At 37.6% G+C, this 23,057-nt stretch overlaps 1 protein-coding gene across 1 annotated transcript in view; it reads left to right on the plus strand.

Annotated features, from left to right (window-relative positions):
- Positions 1 to 12,498, plus strand: part of kibra (WW and C2 domain containing protein kibra) — a 153,765-nt gene extending 141,267 nt beyond the window's left edge. The window contains exons 15-19 of the mRNA XM_067143611.2: positions 387 to 584; positions 2,201 to 2,367; positions 4,090 to 4,291; positions 5,954 to 6,087; positions 9,586 to 12,498. Coding sequence (XP_066999712.2) covers positions 387 to 584; positions 2,201 to 2,367; positions 4,090 to 4,291; positions 5,954 to 6,087; positions 9,586 to 9,841 — 957 coding nt within the window. The 3' untranslated portion in view covers positions 9,842 to 12,498. The remainder of the gene's footprint in view (positions 1 to 386; positions 585 to 2,200; positions 2,368 to 4,089; positions 4,292 to 5,953; positions 6,088 to 9,585) is intronic.
- Positions 12,499 to 23,057: the final 10,559 nt, after the last annotated feature.

The raw sequence follows: 23,057 nt of genomic DNA on the forward strand, positions 1-23,057 counted from the left end.
TATATTGGGATCACCAAGCAAGCAGCTTTGTGGTTTGGGTCATGTAGCTTTCAGCTTGCATTCAGGAGATAGTGGGTTCGAACACCACTGTCGGCAGCCCTGAGGATGGTTTTCATTGGTTTCCCTTTCTTACACCAGAAAAACCTTAATTAAAGCCATGGTTGCTTCCTTCCCACTTTTAGCCCTTTCCTATCCCATTGTCACTGTAAGACCTATCTGTGTCGGTGCAACTTAAAGCAAAATTGTAGAAAAGAAAAAGAAAGAATATTAGGATCATGAAATTTGATCAATGAATCCATAAAGATCTTGCTTCTGTGAATGATTGCCCTGCATATTTTATTGAACTGTGTACGTCGTACTAAGAAGAATCTTATCTTTATGTTCAGGAGGATACTGCAGTACCAGACTGTACAGCTGATTTTGCTGTTGACACTTTCGACAAGGAGACAAACACGGAGTGTGTTTTCATTCCTGAGAAGGGCAGGATAAAGAGAGCAGATGATCCAGCTCGGGCCATTGTAATCAAGCGTTCTCAGACATTCAGTCCAAGTGCAGCTGTCAGCAGAAATCAGTATATCTGCAGGGTAAGTTGGTTTTATACAACACATTTTTCATGGTTTTTGGATCACTGTAGTAAAAGCAACTTACCTTCTTGCATCCAGACACAAGACTTTGATTTAATTCTACACATTAAACTGTAAATATTATATTTGCTTACGTAATATCCCGCTGTGATTATGTAAAAGTCTTCTGTCATCAATGTGTGTGGTTTTTTAAAAATTAACTTTCAGCCTATTAGGCCATGTTCCGTACATATAGTACGTATTTAAGAGGTGTTAAGTACAGAACATAAATGGTCAACCAGACACCAATGGGACCCGATTGAGCTACGGTGACCTCGACCATTCTTGTTCTGTTGGGAGGGATCTAAGCTGAAGAATGCGTGCTAATTGCCTGCTGTGGGTCATTTTAATCAAATATTTATAGTCCTGCTATTTAAAAAAAGGAGCAGCTTATTTTGAATGAATAATTGAACAGAAATTGATAACTATCATTAAATTGTAGGCAGTTTTTGTTAATAATGATTATCTCATTGTTGCCGTCCCTACTGTTATTACAGTAACACCTGTCCTCGGTGGTATGCAGGGGACCAGAAATTTTTTCTGCTATATGCAAGATTTCGTTTCATAAAAAATGGTTAAAAAGTAAGATTAAAATCATAAGTACATACCTCTGTTAGGTAATCCAGCAGTAGATTTATATGATTTTGTGTGGTAGTAGATACAATAATGACACTAATCACACACTTATATACTCTAGTTCATCTGTTCTTGTTTAGCACTTCCTCACAGTGCACAGTAGTACAGTACATGCACTTACTTAATACACACGACATGTTTTATTAAATAAAAATAGTAATACTGTACGATACTGTGATTTACTTCTTCCAGTAATCCAGAATTGTACGCTGGACTCGACTATCCCTGGTAACATGGTTCTCACTTAAAATGTGGGCATTGCAAATCAATTTCGCGCCATTTTTCACTAGCGGAAAAGACTGACTGTCCATCTTGGTAGGACTTCACATTACATTAACAGTCTTCTTCATTGTGTTCGTTCTCATTATTATTGCTATCCATTTCTGTTTTCTTGTCTTGGAGGTGATAGGTGACAAACTCTTCGATGTTTTCTAATGCCACCTCTGTCTCACCTTCTAGATCAATGGCCACTGTGATACAAACTCGGCTTTGTGAAAGCATTGACGTACTCTACTTGGTGAGACTCCTTTCACTACTTCTGCGATCCAAATTATAGCATCGAGCAGAGACAGACGTTTCCTGGCTGAATGCTATCTCGACCATCTTGGATCCATTCAGAATACACACGTACTGAGAAGGTTTAGGGAAGAAATTTATATATTTTTCCCACTACAGTAGCAAAATTTCTGCGTCAATCCAGTTCCGCTAAATACAGTTACACTTATATGAACATTAAACCATAATTCACGGGACTGGAACATTTTTCCCATACGGACAGTTTTCCGGTTCATAAAGATTCCGCTGAAGGCAGGTTTACTGTATATGTTTACTTTTATGCTTGTGTTACTTTGCAATTTGTCTTCCTTTTACTCCACAGCTCATGTTTTTCATCTTATTGACCAAGATTTTAATAACCTATTTGTCTTGTTTGATCCACACAGTTGAATCGTAGCGACAGTGACAGTTCAATGCCCTTGTATCGTCGAGGGGGGCCATTCCAGCGTAATTCTGTTGAAAGGCGCTCCTTGCGATGGCGCCGACCTCCAGGCACTGTTTTAGTCACGAAACACCATCGTAGTGCCAGTAATGGTTCTTCAAGTCATCTCAGGTAATTGAAAATGACATTCTCATAAACACATTTTCACACTTCCCCTCCTTCCTTCGTACCTTTAAAGATACATTATTTTGTTCACTTTTGTGTTCCCCTTCTGGGGGTGCACCGGCAGAGGGGAGGTGTGTTACCACTGGGTTCAGCTGCGTTATATTTTTAATATATGTACAGTAGGAATTTGTCTTCCGTAGTATTCCATTATCTAACCTAACCTAACCGAATGGCACTACAACCCTGAAGGGCTTGGCCTACCAGGCGACCACTGCTCAGCTCAGCCCCAAAGCCTGCAGATTACGAGGTGGCATGTGGTCAGCAAAACAAATCCTTTCGGCTGTTATTCTTGGCTTTCTAGATCGGGGCAGCTATCTCACCGTCAGATAGCTCCTCAATTGTAATCACTTAGGCTGAGTGGACCTCGAACCAGCCCTCATATCCAGGCAAAAATCCCTGACCTGGCTGGGGATCGAACCTGGGGCCTCCGGATAAGAGGCAGGCACGCTACTCGTACACCACGGGGCCAGCATTCCCTTATCTGTATTTAGCAATTCTTTTCATACCGGGCTAAAAGCTGTTTACTTGTGCTGATAGATTTACTGGCATGTGAAAGAACTCCTATGGAGTAAAATTCTGGCGCGGGCTTTGAGGGATGAGTTATTGCAGCGTGGTATGGCATTCCGTCCTTGCATTTTTTGCACACATAGCTCGCAATTTTATCTCCAACTTCCTTAAAGCGTCGTCGTTGTGGGCCACTGAATGCATATTTTGTACAGTATGCATTTTTTAAGCTCTCTTTGTCATCATGCTAACGTGGAACATTGGCTTTATTGTCTTTGCACCTGCACAGTTAATTATTCTTAATTTTCACGTGTTTGATAACCATTAACTTAAAATTGATATGATATCGACGAGTACCCGTTGGAAATTTGCTGGCAATACCTGTTCCATGCATCTCTACAATATGACCATCCATCACGAAAATATTCCTGCTCTTTATAAAAGTGCTAATTTTACTAAGCATCAGGTACAGTAGACTCATTATAACTCGGCCACTGAGTAGCCGTGACCTTTCTAAGAATTCGAAAGCTTGCCTGTTTTGATGCCATTCTGCGGATTTGAGAAACGTCTTTGTAGAGGTTAATAGTATGTCATTTTTTTGGGCACTATTTTGCAAGAACCAGTGACGTTTCATGGAGGCACTGTTTAACCAGTTGCTGTGGTTAACAACGTATAATAAAGACGCGGACGTTGATGGTCAATGAGTTATGCACGCGCGGGTGGTGGGGTGAAGGTAAGCAGCATGGTTACTGTGGTAGCTGCCAGTAGTGTTCATTACTGTTAGGTCACGAATGCAAGATGACCCTTAATTTTCCACTTGAAATTCTGAGGAAAAAACGTCGCCTTGGATTCGGAGAAATGTGGTAATTATATATTTCCTCTCTACTTCAGTATTGGATTAATGCACTATATTTTGTGAATAAATATGCAGAAATAGAGAAAAATTACTGTTCATTATAGTTTGTTTTTAGATTTTGAAATTATTTGTTGGACGCAAGAAAAGAGTCCTTAATACACCCTTGTTTCCTATGCTTAGCGATGTTTGTAATTCAGAACAAAGCTTATTCTTTATGTTCCTGTTTAAACATTGTTAGTTGGAGCAGGTGGGAAACAAGTTGCTTTATTTGGTGAATATTTTTATTGATGCATCTTTTTGTTTTATAGTCATCACACAACTACTGCGCGAACATCACTCGACTTGGAACTTGACCTCCGAGCGCAACACACTCGTCTCCAAACACTGCAGGACGAATTGGCGCAACTACGCGAACTTAAATCTCGACTCGAGACTGCACGAGCAGAGGGTGACCAAGAAATTGCTGCTTGGGTGTTGGAGGATCAGCAGTTCCAAAACCTTGTTGCACAGGTGAGGATTAATACAGACTTCTGGCTGGTAGTATGAGTCCGTAATGTATAAGTAATATTGAATGAATTCGTTTTTTGGCACAGCTTGTGTGTCCAGGGTTGTGGTATTGAATCCTTGCACAGTTGGTTGGTACAGAACAGAAAGTGCTTAATCCATATGCACCCAGCTGCCATGTACACTGACATTGCTAGGAATCTGCCATCTTTCAAGTATGCAGCCTTGGTGTTGCATGCTTTCATTAACAATCTACTGCAAATATTATCACAGGGCCTGTTTTATATTATTCAGAAATGCCACACAATTCATCCCAACACACTAATTGAACAATAAGTAGATAGTAAACTCGTGTCCTCATGCCGAGGTGATGCAACTCTTTTCAGGCACACCCCCAAATGGAGGTAAGCTGCATGTACCATTTCAACCACATGCCAGGCCTGCCATTCTTAAATATCTGGCAGTACCGGGAATCTAACTCCCTAACAGTTACGCTATGGAGGTGGACAATAAGTAGATTTAAAATATGAAGCAGGTCATATAAAATCTTAAATTTTCCTCAGTCTTACCTTAGGAGTACTTCAGAGTGTGGTCTGGCTGGAAACATTCCAGAATGTTGTAAAATACAGGGTGTCAGCACTTACGTCTTTGCCGATAACTGTGAATTGCCTGCTTCTGTACTAGTTCCATTAGAAAACAAAGAGCAATATCTACATATATTTCATGCAAGTTCGTTGGGTCTAGAACAGTACTGGCATACCTATTGGTTTCAACTGCAATGTACTTTACTAGTCATCTAAGTACTACCTGAAAATGAATTCCGTACTTATATTTTCAGAAATTCGACTGGTAGGGCACATTCCACTGAATTACTGGAATATTTTGTTCCTGTATTGAGTTCCACTCAACATGTTGTTCATCTTCGCTAACATCGCTTTCGCTATCAGTGGTAATACACACCCCGGGTCACAAGGAACTTTTCACTCACTATCACTGCTGAAATCAGAGTATAAAACATTTAGCAGACTTCGAATTTCGTTATTACTGAGCTTTATCTGTTCACACGCATATTTCTTTGAAGCAATCTCCCTGACAACAAAACATTGGTCGATCAATAATTACATCAATTCCCTTGGAAACCTTCCAACAGAGAGAGCAAGAATACCAGAAAAATCAGTCAAGGTATCTAGAGTATCAAGTATCTAGAGTTTCAGCCACAAATGATTTTGTCTACAGCCAATAGCATTTGGACTTGTTGTTATACGAGACAATGCCGTGTGGCGTACCAGTCCACTTATGGGTACATACAGGTTAAATGAGAGATCTTTCTAATGTACATCACTTCTCCCTCACTGAAATGGAAACTAATAATTTTGATAAACCCTTTATTGTAGTTTGTAGTTAAGAGAAAGTAATTAATTTAATAAGAAATAACATAGGTGTAATTATATTAATACTCGCTTGGTAAATAGTTAATTCTCAGGTGGAGTTTATAGGGTTAACGTGGTTGTAATTTCTTTGCTAAGAAGAGTATACATTAAAAAGAGTAGATCATTCAGTAGTGCTTGTAACATTCATATTGCAGTTATTTTAATCAAACATGCACCCACATATTTTTTTCTCCAGCATATTTGATTGAAAATTTAATTTCTGTTTTTCTTTCTGCAGGTTGAAAGTGGGAAGAATGGCAAGAGTACGGATGAAAGGAAGGTAGAGAAGATGCTAAAGAAAACATCGAAGGAAATTTATAAACTACGTAAAAGTAAAGCTGGCAAAGGGAAGCCGGACATCATTTCATTCAAGTAAGATCACTATTTCCAGTTATTTACTGCCATACTGAACAATTGAAGCGTGCGTCCGAATAAGGGTCTATGTTACACCTGGCGTGTTTCAAGTTACGAGCTTGAAAAGATTGGATAGCTTCAATGTGCCTGGTGGTAGGCAAGTGCGCACGTAGACCCTTATTCTTTACAAGCTCATTCTCTAACATAACAGGAAAGCAGTAACCAGATTGTCAGCATCGTTAGAAAGCATGTGGTCGATTTTTGTGTTTGCCACACTTGTCTTTTGGAGCAGTGGCACCATCTTTCATGTTGCCTTGCAATGTCTGGAGGCACTGTGGGAAATAGAAAACATATTCAATAATATTTCCGTACACACTGCCTGTCCATTCAAGTAGCAAGAAAACCTTGCATGTTGCTTCGTCTCTATTGAGTTGCTTCTTTTACTTCAACACACGTCATAAGAAAGAGTGTCTGCTCATCATATGTGCTGAGTTTATAATAGTCCATAAATAGAGAAAGTTTCTACTCAGTTGTGACCATTTTACACCCTAACTTCTTACACCCACAACTGAAATTTCCATCTGGTTTAATTCTGGCTTGTACAACTTTATCTTTCCTATTAATGTATTGCTTACTGTCATTTCTTAACTGTTTCTGCTTTAATTCTTCCCATTTGGTCATATTCAGCTTCCTTTATTGTACTTTGTTAATGCATTGCAAATCATTAGCGGGAAGTTTTCATGTTTTCACTCTCTAAAGCACTGTTATTTACGTTCAATATTACTCATTTCTAAAACACAGCCCTTCACACTGCCGAAATAAACAAAAACTCGCAATGCAATGCTTTGGTTTATCTTACAGACACAAATACCGCTCACATCAGCTGCTTGCTCAAGGACAGTGCCTCACATGGAACCTTACTTTACGAAGAAATTTTGATGTTCCCTGAACATAAAAGCTGCATTGCACAGCCATCTTCATCATCTTCATCATCATCATCATCATCATCATCATCATCATCATTTTACAGTTCCAGTTTTCTGGGTACTGTTGGCGAGCCTCTTCCATTCTGTCTTATTGAGATACGTTCTGTTGTTAATGACGTCCTCCAGTGTCCTTCCCCGATCTGCAATGTCCATCTTTACGATGTCCATCCAGTGGGTTCTTGGTCTTCCCACCATCCGTTTCCCTGCCACATGTCTCTCCAAGTTAACATATGTTGTCCTTGTTGGCTCCATCCTCATTGCATGCCCAAACCACCTCACTCTGGATATGCTGACCCGATCTAAGAGTGATGTAACAATCCCAGCTTCCTTCCTAACCACATCATTCCTTAACTTGTCCAGTTTGGCTTTTTGAATTGTAGACCTAAGGAACTTCATCTCGGATGCCTGCAACCTTGATGAGTCTTTCTTAGTGAGGGTGCAGGTATCAATACTATAGGTTAAGATTGGTATGAAGTACTGATTGAACATCATCAGCTTTGATTTTGTTGGTACTTTGGGAGCCCAGAGGAGTGTTCGTACTTGCTGGTAAAAGTGAGAGCTCTTCTGCTCTCTTATTTGCCACCACCTTTGTGGCTAGTGTATCTTGAGATATTACACTGCCGAGGTATGTAAAGCTTCCCACACTTTCTAGTGGATGGTTTCCTAGCATGATGTTCGCTGGTTGTCCCTCTATGTTTATTGCCATCACTACTGTTTTGAGTTTGCTTATGTTGAGATTGAACTCCTGGAACTTAACCTTCCATTCATTGAGTTTCTACTGTACTTGTTCTCATTTTCTCCCCAGATCATATCATCAGCGAAGGCCATTGCATTAAGTTCACCAGAGGTTTTCTTGATGTTGTTCATTATGTCATTGCACAGCCATCTGCCGGAATATCAATAAACAAACCTGTGAAAATTGTGTAGGAGTGTCCATGGACCTTTACTCCCCCAAGTACTCGACATTGATAAAAATCTAACATAGGCCTTTATTCTGCCACACGCTTCAGTTACTGTAGTAATTGAATGTAATTCTGTAGAAAGTTGTGCTGTAACATGTGTGAATAATGAGTACACACCATTATTAGAGAAGGGGAGGTTTTGTTACCAAAATTGTTTGGTTTTGCATTTTATATTGAATTTGAGGGTGTGTAAATGCAACATCTCAAAGTTGTTAGCTTCCAGTACATTTCAAGACAAAATTCTAACACTGACACTGTGGCGTCTTAAAAATCTATGGCAATTCATGTAATTTCAAATAACTTTTTTTTCTTTTTTAATGGCCCTATGTGATCTTCACTTTTTCTATTTGACCAGGGTGTGTTCCAGATATTCAGCTGTAAATGCCACTGTTGAGATTTGTTGAGTGAATACCAGCATGAACATTGCACTTGGTTGTATTTTTCAAGTGTGGGAATCTCCTACTAATATTTAATTTTTGACATACATTAAATACGTCTTATGAGGGGAACCCGACAAGTGTATCATCCCAATTCCCTAGAAACTTTGCTCTGTGAAAGAGGGGTCGAAATAAGTGAACACACGTTTTGGCTTATCCGTACACACTCAATCTTTTCCAAGAAAATGACGGTTGAAGTTTCCGACATGCTTTATGTGCCTTTTAGCACATATAAAGCTCAACTTCCCAGTTAATTGTGAGGTTTTTTTTGTTCATTTTATCTACACATTGGACATAAAGTAGATTAATGAATCAAAAAACAAATGAAGAGTTCACGTGTTGGCAATAAGTTTGCTACAAACTACGCATAACAGACTTTTTTTTTTTTTTCAAAAACAATTTCAAATAAGTTGTTTCATTCATTTATTTTTATTTCCTCTTAATCCATTAATCCGTTTACTGTCCAGGGTTGGTTTTTCCCTCGGACTCAGCGAGGGATTACAACTCAAGGACAGTTTATTTATTGATGTTTTAAAATTCATTTACCAGACAGAACATAGATGAATAAGGACAAAGATATTTTAAAATGCATTGAACAAAACCATTCTTGTAGTAATCGTCAATGGACAGAAGTAAATAAATGAAACAAATAAAACCAGTTAATCAGGATTTGAATACAGGGGCGCAAAAGTGTGAAGCCATAGTGAAAGCCACCGTGTTGGTTGAACTTGCTACACGCTAATAGGCACTTAAAGCACGTCAGAAACTTCGACCATCATTTTCTCTGAAACAGTCCAGTGTCTATGGATAAGCCGAAACATGTGTTCACTTATTCGACCCCTCTCTGGGAAATTGGTTTGTTACCTCTTTAGAGCAAGGGATCATCCGAAAAGTTTTGTAACGAAATAGTGTTGTGTAACAAAATGTGTGATGCGATGTTACCTAGCAACAGTACCTTGAGATTGTTCAGACCATGGATCTGTTGTCATGGTCATCCATAAATACTTCACATCACAGCCTGCACGGTTGCTAGGTAACATCACGTCACACATTTTATTGAAAGACCTATTTATGATCATTCGATTTTCCAAAAGGGAAATGTAATAACATTTTTTCCTCTTTATTTTTCAGAGAAAAGATGGCGTTCTTCACGCGAGTGAATATGCCTGTACCTACTCTTCCGTCGGAGGATGGACTTAGTTCTGAGTGTAGTACATTGAAGCGTGGTGACAGTTTAGGGGACCAGGAAGGTGTAGCGGCTGGTGACACGCAAACAGAAGTCAGCACGGACACTAGGGAAGTGGAGGGAAGGGAGTGTGGAGAAGAAAATAGTGAAAGTCAGAGGTTCCATTACGTTGTGGACAGAGCATTAGGCGTTGAAGTATGAATATACTCAGGACGTGATACTGTTGTGCCATGAACGGTACTAAAAATGTGCTGAATTTTTTTTACCATTCAGTTCATTCTCTGGGGGGGAGAGCAAGTGCTTCTTGACTTATTATTTTTATTTTTGGAAAAGTTTTATCAAATGTTGGTTCAAAGGCTTGAAAGAATTTGGAGCCCACCGATGATGTGTAAAAGTGCAACCTGATTGTGCTTTTCAAGTAGAAGACTTTGGACACAGTCATGATGTTCTATTGTCCTTTGTAATTTGCATCTTTTTTGATGGGAGGAACTGCAACATTTCCTTCCTTCAAATAGGATGGATTAATAAAGACTGGTAAAACATGCAATATATCTGTTTAATATGGAAAACTTCCACAGTTTGTTCAGTTACTTAGAATACTGCAATGTATTTGAAACATCAGCAAACTGTGTGGAAGGTACAGAAAACAACAATACAAGAATAAATTACTCATTTTATTATTTAAACAGAATTGCATGTTAAACTAGATAGTATTAACTTCTATAGATATATTTATTTTAATGTGTCTAGTAAATATAGCTGTTTGGTTACTGTGGGTAGCTTGTTTTATATACTGCCCAGTTACTAGGACAATAGGAACATCCTGATTCCCCTACCCCATACTTGGCTGTGCACATTAAGAGTTCAAGTCTTGCCTTACTCATTAGAAATTGTTGATTATGATATTGTCTTCTGAAAATAACCGTCCAGGAAATAGTAAGCAGGTTTGTTTACTTTTTATGACTTATATAGCAAAGTTACTGTAGTATTTATAATGAATTTTAAGTGTTATTTTCTAATGTTTACGTAATTTGGGTAGTCTTGTTTTTTTTTTTTTTTTTACTTGTCAGTTTGCCCGTTCATTCTGACGGGTAATGAATGACTTTCATATTCTCCATACCTCTTTTTTTTTTTTAAACCTTTGCTGGATTTTCTATTATTTCATTACAAATGCAAAATTGATGAAAAGGAATTTAGATCAAACAACTGGCTTGTTTTCCTAGCCTGTTGGTTCATTGCCAGTTATTGGAAATTTAAATAGGGGGGAGAAATGTTTAGTAATTTTTATTAGTACGTGTAATTTTGACTTCTATTTTTCTGGTCCCAACTTTGGTTTGTGACTTTGTATTAAGATTTTCTTTATTTTAGTTGTGACCTCCAGAACTATACCAATGGAGGTTTTAAAAAATTGAGGGATTATTATTATTATTATTATTATTATTATTATTATTATTATTATTATTATTATTATTATTATTATTATTATTATTATTATTATTCCATTAAGTGTGCCTCTAGCACATTCTGTCTATTATTCTTTTAATGACCATTGCATAATAAAGTGTGTTACCATAATTATTGCATTAATGTAACTTCCAGTTATTGGATGAAACTTTTGCACTCTCAGTAACCTTGTTATATAAAAAAATAAAATGTAAAAACCTGCTGCATTCTCATTAAACCAGAGTTTAAAGTCTGGGAAGGTATTCTCTACTATAGATCTGAGCACCAATTTAACAAAATACTGTTATTTTGTAATACTATTCATTGTGATGGATTATCTGCCAAATGTTTATATATATATATATATATATATTATTAATTGTATGTATTATTTAAGTTTGTCATATATATATTATATATAACTAAATAAACAAACTACTTTTCTCGAAGAGTAAACCTTAACGACAAAAGGTTCTACTTTGCTCAATATGTTAATACTTCTACTGTAAAAAGAAAAATACACACTAAGCCTAATACGGACATCTCTATAGATTGCTATATGAATGTCGATTATTGTTACTTGTTTCAGTTGCCAAATTTTTTATTAATGAAATTTTATTAGAAAGATTTTGGTAACCAAATTCTGTCATTAGTTTCACAAATTTCAGTCCATACATCTGAAATGTTTAAGCCATTTATTCTTTTTTTAAAATATATTCCCAAACATTATATGGAAAATCAGTTGTGGGACTTAAATTTCAAGTTTATAACAAAGAAAAAAACAAGTTGTTCTGTTCTCTTACAAGGGTAATGCCATAACAATAAATTGTTACCATTTGGGAATACTGAAAAGAGCTGTCCTGCAATCTTCCTGAACCAACAGTAGTTGTGTTAGTAGTTAAATGTGTACGGTGGTGATTTGCAGGTCTAGTATTTCTTTACCTTAATTCAGTCACGAGACTGTAGCAGCTGTCGAAAGTATTCTTGTTATTGTCTGTTAAAATTTATTAGATGGTTTGGGAGTGGTTTCTTTCCCATGTACATAAATAGTGTTCATGGGAATGCTGACTGTGATGGCCAAGAATCTGTTAGCATTATCGAAATGATATTTGGTTATCCCTGTCGTAGAATCATTTTATTTCAAAACACTTTTGTCCTTTATTTTGGTGGCAGTGGTGGGTATGACAATAATTAACTTTTGTTTCCATAGAAGACAGTACGGAATTATGTCTTCAGTTGTAAAATATGTACAGAATTCTTTATGCATTTTAAAAATATATTGTTAATATTCTTATGTTTTATCCATTGTAGAATTTTTGTCTACATGTGTATAACAAAGCTTTCATGTTGACTGCCCTGTAAAGTATTGGTACATAGATGATTACTGAAGTAAACTAGATATATTATTTATGGTATATATTGGTTTTTATATCCTCTCCTATTACCATTAATTCCTTATTTAATTCATTAACTGACTGTAGAAAGTAAAAGAGGAATCTTTTAATTTGTTGGACAAGTTCTGAAGTGGTATACGGTACTGTAGTACCTTATTTACTCGCCTCTAGCACCCTTTTTTTTTCTTTCCCAATTTTCTACTTCAAAAATAGGGGAGGGTAAATATGTGAAAAATTCACATAATATAGGTTTAATTTGAGGGGTAAGGGTTAAACCATGCAAACCTAAGTTCTCTGTGTTGCCTCTACTACTCGTATTTTAAATGTGAATTTCTATCTTACATGACGTGTATTCTCTTTCATGATTTTGGAGATAACACTTGCTCTTAAATGATGTATTTAGGCCTATAAACGTTTACAGCAAGATATACTGAAGCAAATAAAAGCAATATTCTCAAAACAGACTTTCAACGTATTAGGTCGTGTTACGTACATGTAGTACATGTTGAAGAGATGTTAAGTACAGAACAAAAATAGCCAGCCGGACACCAGTGGGATCCGAACCCACAACCTCCCGATTTCGCGTCGGTTGCTCTACCGATTGAGCTATGGTGGCAGCAGTGCCAGACCTGTAGCTCAGATCCTTTCAAACAGAACAAAGATAGTTTACTTGCTACAGTTTTATATATAGCCTTAAAATTATGTTAATGTCACACATTGGTTATGTACATATTATTAACACCACACCAATAGATTTTTATTTTGTCTTGTAAATATTAGTTATTAATATTATTTATTATTCAAAAAAATTAAGATGTGCTGTCCTAACATTGAGGTATTTGGTTTTTCTGTTTTTTATTTTTCTTCTTTTTTCAAAATGTTCATTATTGTGCACATATTACTGTTAGTATTAGAAAATCATTCGACAACTCCTATACTGTTGGCATATTTCAAAATATGTAATTGTACACTCTATGGAAGCTAAATAAATGAATGAATGAATATGATAAGCAGATTAAAGCAGATGTAAGAGAGAGCAGTTATGTAGAAATGAAAAGGTTAGCACGGAATAGGGTGGCATGGAGGGCTGCATCAAACCAGTCTATGGACTGATGACTCAAACAATGCCAACATATAAAAAAATATTAAAAAAATGCTATTCATTCAGGGCGTCGATCTAGAAAAATCTTTTGCCCCTGCTTTGCACCATATGTTATGAACCTGCGTGTATTTGGAAGTTGCGGAATTGTAAAGTGTTGAATGTGAGGAAAGGTATGTTCAGGATGACAGAGTCCCCAGGCCAGGAATATTAATAATTTACAATTAAAAACCCCTTACCCAGCTGGGAATCGAACCCGGGGCCGCCGGGTGACAGGCGGACGCGTTGCTCCCTACACCATGGGGCCGGACACAACAACATATACACCAAGTGATTCATACATTATTGAAATCTTAAATAAAGTTTGCATACACTATTTTTTATATTTTTTATAGAAGGTTTTTTTTTTTCTTTTTCCCCACTAGCTGTTGTATCCGTGCTTCGCTACAGAATTCTACATTTTATACAGAATTCTAGGTTAAGTAGTGTATATGCTGTGGGTAAGATGGCATAAATCCCACGGTATCCCCGGCCTGTCTTAAGAGGCCACTGAAAAAGGCCTCAGGGATTTTGAATTTGGGTAATGTGGGTTCGTGACCACGAGGCCCTTAGCTGAGCCCTGGCATTCCTTCCACTTGCTTGTGCCAGGTTCCTCACTTTCATCTATCCTACCCGACTTCCCTTGGTGAACACTTGTTCTTTTCTGACTCCGACGGTGTTAGAGCACTTGAGGCTTAAGGAGTCTTTCATTTTCACGTCCTTTGTGGCCCTTGTCTTTCTTAGGCCGATACCTTCATTTTTCGAAGCGTTAGACCCCTTCCATTTATTTCTCTCTGATTAGTTTTATATAGAGGATGATTGCCTAGTTGTACTTCCTCTTAAAACAATAAGCACCCCACCACCACCACTCTTATCATAGTTGGTACTGTAAAACTGAATAAGATATACATATATAATCATTATAGACCATTATGCCCTTCGGCGTTCAGTCTGCAAGCCTCTGTGAATTTATGAAACTTCGCCACAATCCTCTATTTGCAACTAGTGCTGTGGCCTCATTTAGTTCTATACCTCGTATCTTTAAATCATTAGAAACTGAGTCTAACCATCGTTGTCTTGGTCTTCCCTAACTTCTCTTACCCTCCATAATGGAGTCCATTATTCTCCTAAGTAATCTATCCTCCTCCATTCACCTCACATGAACCCGGTTTATGCATACACCTTCATCCATCGAGTTCATTCCCAACTTAGCCTTTATCTCCTCATTCCGAGTACCCTCCTGCCATTGTTCCCACCTGTTTGTGCCAGCAATCATTCTTGCTACTTTTATGTCTGTTACTTCTAAGATAACCTGAGTCCACGCAGATTTCCCTCCCGTAAAGCAAAGTTGGTCTGAAAACAGACTGATGTAAAGATACTTTCGTCAGGGAACTGACTTCCTTCTTACAGAATACTGTTGATCTCAACTGTGAGCTCACTGCCTTAGCTTTATTGCATCTTGATTCAATCTCACTTACTTTATTACCATCCTGGGAAAACATACAACCTAAATACTTGAAATTATCTACCTGTTCCAGCTTTGTATCACCAATCTGACATACAATTCTGTTGAATTTCTTACCTACTGACATCAATTTAGTCACAACAAATATATTGTGATTAAGTCAATACGGATCCAATACCATCCACTATGGTCAAGATTATTAACAGTTATAAATTTAGTCTTCGAAAGGCTAATTTTGATACCATACTCACTGCAGCTATTTTCAAGTACTGCAATCATCCTTTTCTTCACTGACCTTGACTTTCGCACAGTCACAGGAGTACCCTCATATTCAAACAGCCACATCTTGTTCTGGGATTTTGTTGGGACATTGTAATAATAAAGCCAAATTTTGTCACCTGTAACAATGCTATTGACGTTACGCGAAGTCACATTTTCAAATTGTTTTAGAATTTTTCAGCACCATTTCACTCGATGTGCCCTTTGTTCCTCTGCAAGTGTATGGGGCACCCAAAGGGAACAAACCTCTCTAACATGGGAGATGGTCATGAAGAACTGAATGAATAACTGGTGCAGGGATGTGGAGGGTCTCTTCTACCTGCTGATATGCCAACCGCCACTCTTGCTGTAACATTTTCCTCACAGCTTCAATGTTTTCCTCAGTCACTGATTCAGACGGTTGCCCAGAACGAGGATCGTCTTCAACCCCAAAATTTCCCCTCTGGAACTCTTTGTACCAGCAGAAAATTGTTATCCGATGTGGACAGTCTTTCCCCAGCACAGGAGTCATTTCCTCCAGGCACTGGTCAAACAGTTAATCCACGAGCAAAATTGTAGCGGATAATTGTGTGTTATTCACCTTTAGACCACACTGACATCTTAACTTGCTTTCAATCCCACTGCTTGGTAACAACTGGTGTGAAGGTCGCGCCTTTCTGTCTTCTAGACTGGTTTTTACCCCTCTTTTCATCCCTCACCATAACAGGGGTATCCAGCCAACCGTTTTTGCGTATTGCAAAACTTTCCTAGTGCCCTTTGTAAAATTAACTTTATGATGATGTAGATGCATAGTGTAGAATGTGGTTTGCTACAACAGCAGGCTTCATAACCTGAGCCACATCATGTAAAATAGGTCGATAATAATAATAATAATAATAGTAATAATAATAATATACATCAAGAATGAAACACACTACAAGAAAATTGAAAAACACTCAGATACTATGCGAAAAAGGAGGACAATTTTTTACGGTCATCTTCTCCTCAGAATGAACTCTAATAGATTACCCGAACAAATCTTGGACTTCTTCCATAACCGCAAAACAAAACCGAACTGGTTTAAAGAAACTGAAAAAGACCTGGTAAAATTAAAAATTACAGAAAATTCACTTTTCGGTTAAACAGCTACAGTAATAAAGTGTAATAACTAAAGAAGAAAATATAAGGATCCAAGACAAATCTACATTAAAAGCCAAATCTATTATCTCGGAAGATGGGAGGAAACGAAGATCAGAAATATTGAAGAAATACTGGGCACTAAGAAAAGAACATACCCCACAGAGGGTGAAACGAAATAATAATAATAATAATAATAATAATCAAGGCTTTTTTCTGGCGGAACGCACCGGAACAGCGTTTCGGAACCTCTTCGTGGATACAAATCTCTAAAAAATATTTAGATTTCAAATATAATTTTTTCACGTTAAGGAATTTTAAAAATATGATTTTTACTGTTCGCGTGCTAAATGACCTTAAGCAAATACCGTAGGGACAATAAGCGACACTTACGGATTTAGCCTTGTTAAAATGGGAGACAATTCGACGGTGGCGCTCCTATTGACTTGACCTGAAAAGTCGCGCTAAATTCAAATATCAATGGAATTCCATATACGAAAATGGATAAATACATTACATCTAGAAAGAAAGTATTATCGAGATATTAACTTGGAAATTGCTAAAGCAATTCTCGATAAATGGATGAAGAAAGATTTGAAAAGTTATTATTTAAAGACTGAAATTAGACATATAATCAAGATGTGAAATGGACTGCTGTGAAATGGCTTGATCTTTCATTTATGCATTACTTTTTTTGCTTTAGCATTCCTGCCTGAACCTTTACGGTTAGATTTGTCTTTTTTCTCGTTTAAAAAATATTGTATCATCACATTAAGACACTTGTCAATAAAAATGTCGGCACATTCCTTACACACATGATGCAATGAATTAACATTTAAAAGCAGGACAATTTTCCTCTTAACATGATGCCTACTAACAAAAAGAAAATCTATAAAATCCGAGAAGAGGGATAAAAGAAAGAAAGGTATGAAAATGTTGTCGATAGTGATGCTTTGAGGAATATTCACGTACAATTAGAGTAAAAATGTAACATACCCTTGGCTGTATAGTCGAGGAATTTTTAAAGTCGCTGGCCTGGAAATGATCTGAACAGATCTTGTAATTCTTATATAAGTGTAACGTCCCTTCTTTCTTGTACCGTACACCTTATTCAAATCACTTCTGTGACATTTCAAAACCCACAGATCACACTTACAACAACACCTCGGTATTGAAGGTTAACTGCTGCACTATACAATAAAATATGCGTATTATATTTGAAGCCAGTTAAAATATGGGTCGAGCAGGTCAGAAGATTATGAAGTACTATAAAAATCTCTTTGTCACTGGAAGAATATATATGCAAACACAATATTACTTACGTTTTCTTGTCACGAGGGTAGCGAAAGAAAGACCGTGCATTCTTCTCTACTTCATAGTTACTGCAGCCAAACACAGCACACACCTTTCCCCTCATGTTGAGAGGAGATATCAAGGAATGACACACGCTACTCTTTAATTATGTCAACTCACTGAAAACCATAAATAACACCAAAAACTTCACACACAAATACACGTGCTCTTATGACAGAATCAGTAGTTCTCAGGTCTACCCGCTAGAGAGAGCTCTAATAGCTGTCCCTCGATATCTCGCTGAGTGTCGCGTATTTGCCTTAATTGAAAAGGAAATGTCGCATATCGCCTTGTTATTTCGAGAATCGAAATCAATCGAAATTGAAAACTTCTTCCGGTTTGCGGGCAACATGGATATACGATATTCGTTCTTGTTCTTTCTTTGCTCACTTTGTACCTAGCTGTTTCGTATATTGGTCCCAGTTCGAGTTAAGTTTCATCTGGATTGCCCTCAATATAGAGTACTGTTGTTCGTTGATGTAGATAATTACCTGTGTTTGTTGCATTCTCAGCCGTAGTTTGTACTACTTTTTACGCGGCAATAGACATAACCCAAATCTGTCGATCACGAGGCGAGAATGAAAAGAATTTCAGAATACTTTTGTGTGTGCCTACCACCAAACGCAAAAATTGCCCATCGTCACCATAAGACCTATCTGAGTCATGCGACGTAAAAAAAACCAAGAAAAAAACAAACAAACATGCCCAAGGAATCAAGCTGGAGTATCATCAAACACAAGTGTGGAACTTGAAGCAACATATGTGTCGACGAGTTCCATAACGGTCTGTAAAGTTCAAAGTGAATTTCAAAGTCTGTGGTCTAGTTGTTGGATTGTAGAACAAAAGGACGATTTTGTAAAGAAAAACGATTGGTTGTATTTTCATGACGGCAAGTTAGGTTACTCAGTGTGCAAAAATGTTTAGGTGTACAGAAGAATGTGGGTATGCGACCATCAAAGGAGTGGATAAACAGTGAAATTGTGTCTTATGGAGAAAATCGTAAACAGAAGCTAACATCTCTCAGGAAAAAAAAGATTTTTGGCCACAAAGAAAGTGCTGGACATACAAATGCTAATAAAATAAATGAAGAAGGGCAAAAAGAAAAACTTAAGACAGTATGTCCAAATACAGTAGAGACAACACACGACACTTACGGATTTCGCCTTGCTAAAATGGGAGACAATTCGACGGTGGCGCTCCTAGTGACCTGACCTGAACAAATCGCGCTAAATTCAAATATCAATGGAAATGTATATGCGGAAATGGATAAATAAATTACGTCTAGAAAGACAGTGGTATTGAGATATTAACTTCGAAGTTGCTAAAGCAATTCTGGATAAATGAATGAAGAATTATTTAAAAGATTATTATTCAAAGACTGAAATGAGACATATAAACAAGATGTGAAATGGCTTGATCTTTCATTTATGCATTACGTTTTTAGCTTTAGCATACCTGCCTGAAATCTTACGGTTGGATTTGTCTTTTTTCCTCATTTAAAAACAATGTATCATCACATTAAGACATTTGTCAATAAAAATATCGACACATTCCTTACACATATGATGCAATGAATTAACATTTAATAGCTGGACAATTTTCCTCTTAACATGAAGCCTACTAACAGAAAGAAAATCTATAAAATCCCGGCTTTAATCTGAGAAGAGGGATAAAAGAAAGAAAAGTTTGAAACTGTTGTCGATAGTGATGCTTTGAGGAATATTTACGTACAATTAGAGTAAAAATGTAACATACCCTTGGCTGTATAGTCGAGGATTTTTAAAGTCGCTGGCCTGGAAATGATCTGAACAGATCTTATAATTCTTATACAAGCGTAACGTACCTTCTTTCTTGTACACTTTATCCAAACCACTTCTTTGACATTTCAAAACCCACAGATCACACCTACAACAACACATCGGTATTGAAGGTTAACTGCTGCACTATACAATAAAATATGCGTATTATATTTTAAGCCCGTAAAACATGGGTCGAGCAGGTCAGAAGATTATGAAGTACTATAAAAATCTCTGTCACTGGAAGAATATATATGCAAACACAATATTACTTACATGTTCTTGTCACGAGGGAACCTGAAGAACGAGCGCGCATTTTTCTCTACTTCGTAATTACTGCAGCCAAACACAGCACATACCTTTCCCCTCATGTTGAGAGGAGATATCAAGGAATGACCCACGCTACTATTTAATTATGTCAACTCACTGAAAACGCATAAATAACACCAAAAACTTCACACTAAAATACACGTGCTCTTATGACAGAATCAGTACCGTTCAGGTCTATCCGCTAGAGTGAGCTCCAATAGCTGTCCCTCGATATCTCGCTCAGTGTCGTGTATTGTCTCTACTGTACTTGGTATGTCTAAAGTCATTAGAGAGAGAAAAGGAAATTACTTGTAAAATATTTCGTACTGTTTATAAGGTGGCAAAAAAGAACCAGTCTTTCTACAATTTTGAAACTGAAATTTATTTACAAGAATTGAACGGGACTGGTATGGGGAGAATTTTGCTTTCAAGTAATGCCTGTATAAATATACTAAACCACATAGGCAGTGGAATGAAAACAAGATTGATGAAAAAGTACTTGATTCAAAGAGCAACTTCTCTCTTATTCTTGATGAATCAACTACTCTAAGTCTAAAGTCTGTTCTGATAGTATATGTTCGCACCTACATTGAAGAAATAAAAATGGCAGAACCGGTCAACCTTTTCATTGCGAGACCTGTGTAGAATCTCTATTATGTGTGAAGTTGTTGTAGAATATTTTATTTGTAAACCTTTTAAGTAAAACTTACTGTGTGATGTGGAGTATTGTGGTAGAGTATTTTATTCATATTCCATTTAGCTACCTAACCTGTATGGTGTAAAATATTTTGTAGTATGTTTTGTTTTTATTCTCATTACCCACTTATGTAACTACTAGATGGTGAATTGTTGTTATTGTATATTAGCTGGAACAGTCCAGAAAAGGTTGTGACGCGGATTTTTGGGACAGGGTGTGTTGGCTCCTGTCAGTTGCGGATTCTAGAAATATGTCCTTACTAATTCAGGAAAATGGAAAGTTCATGATCAGTGTCTGTATATGTTCGGGAACACTGTATAAACATCGCGACTGGATAAAGAGTTGTGATTGGTGAATCTGGTTTGCGACAGGCAAACTCCTGCTTTCTGATTGGTCACTCGATAATCGGACCAAGGCCAGTCTTCCCTTTTTAAGTGAGCGAGGCGGCATTTCGTGGTCTCTTTCGTTCTCTCGTGAGTCCAGCTATTTTGACTCATGTCAGCGTGTCCTCGCTTCCAGGATGGGCTACCCTGGGGTAAGCACTCTTGATTTCAGTCCCGTTTTAATTTACATTTAATGTTTCGTTGGTGTTATCACATAGGATTTTGCCCTAGTCACCACTCTATTGCTCAGATGTTTGAAAGCACATTTATTTTCTTTCTATTGGTGTTTGTATTTTGTGTACCTGGTTACCGTACTTTCTGTATCGTGTTGTAGAACTCAGGTTATGCTAAGATGTTTTTGGTTAACTTCTTGACTTAATAGCAATGCTCTTGTCAAAACAACATCTAAACTTGTGTCCGTAAATTCTGTATCTTGATTGTGTGGATAGATGAATTTTGTTCGAATCTTACTTGTAATGTCCATTTTGAGAATATTATTTTGAAAACGAGACATCACCTTTGATTTCTCTGTAAACCCGCAACAAAATACTTTAATAAACCAATACCGGACAGCTCTATCTCAACAGCATTGAGTGGAGTGCGAACAGCGATGGTGGTGACATCTAGCGTGTTGGTGTGAACTGTATACTCGTCTATGCTACAGGTGAGAGGAATGCACTACACTCATTGGAAATATTTTTGTTAAAATAATTGAATAATAATAATAATTAAGAATGAAATTTTAAAATATGAAATGCCTCCTTCATAAACCTCCAAACGAGCATTATGTTAGCCGTGCTTTTCGCTGTGTCTTAAAAATTAAAGAATTTGTTTGAGGATTCACCCAGCCTCTGGGGGAAACATTTAACAACTACCTACTCTCTCCTCTTCTTTCTAGCCTGGCGAAGGACTTTGTATGGACTTAGCCTAGTTTTTGCGGCCGGATGCCTTTCCTACCACCAATTTTATGTGGAGGAATATATATTCAATACCTCATGTTTCTGTGGTTGTTTCTCGTGTGACATGTTGTATATATTTGAAAATGCGTATGAATACGAACACAAACCCATGGACCCTGATCTACAGGAATTAACAGACGCGAAAAAATCTCCGATTCAGGTGGTGGTGGTGATTATTGTTTTAAGAGGTAGTACAACTAGGCAACCATCCTCTATATAACACTAATCAGAGAGAAAAATGGAAGGGGTCCGACACTTCGAAAAATGAAGACAAGAAAGACAAGGGCCACGAAGGGCGTGAAAATTAAAGACTCCCTAGCCCTCGCAAACCTAATAGCGTCGGGCTCGGAAAAGAACAAGAGTTGACCAAAGGAGGTCGGTTAGGATAGATGAAAGCGAGGAGCCTGGCACAAGTAAGTGGAAGCAATGCCAGGACTCAGCTAAGGGCCCCGTGGTCGCCAACCCACGCTCCAAAGTTCAGAGTCCCTGTGGCTCTTCGACTCAGTCGGGAATCGTACCAGGACTCTCTGTATCGAAGGGCAGTACGCTGACCTTTCCGTGGTGGTGATTATTTTTTAAGAGGAAGTAAAACTGGCCAGCCATCCTCTATTAACAATAATCAGAAAGTTCAACACTCCGAAGAATGAAGGTATCACAAAAACGGGGGGGGGGGGGGCACGAAGCGCTAGCCATTCAGCCAAAGCGCCAGACGGGACAGATAACTTAACAACATTCATTATTTGTTAAGATTTTGGGAAAAAGAAGCTTTCATTAAGAGACAGGAGTTTTGATCCATTATTTTGTCTTCTTCTGCTCCTCCTTCTTCTTCTTATTCTTCGGTACGGCCGATCTTCCCGAGTTCTGCAGGAGAACTCAGCTCACGCTGCTATCTCGCTTTTGCTGTACTTTGAATTTTCAGTTTTACCTCTGAAGACAGAAATATATAATATATATAAATGCATTGGGGTTTCGTGAGTGAACTACGATGTTCCTGATAAGGAAGAAGTGTTCAGAATTTCCTAACGTCTATTTCACAAATGTATGCATGAAGAATTACCATACACACGTATTAAATCAGTTGGACT

This window comes from Anabrus simplex, chromosome 3 (assembly GCF_040414725.1).
Source record: "Anabrus simplex isolate iqAnaSimp1 chromosome 3, ASM4041472v1, whole genome shotgun sequence".
Lineage (NCBI taxonomy): Eukaryota > Metazoa > Arthropoda > Insecta > Orthoptera > Tettigoniidae > Anabrus > Anabrus simplex.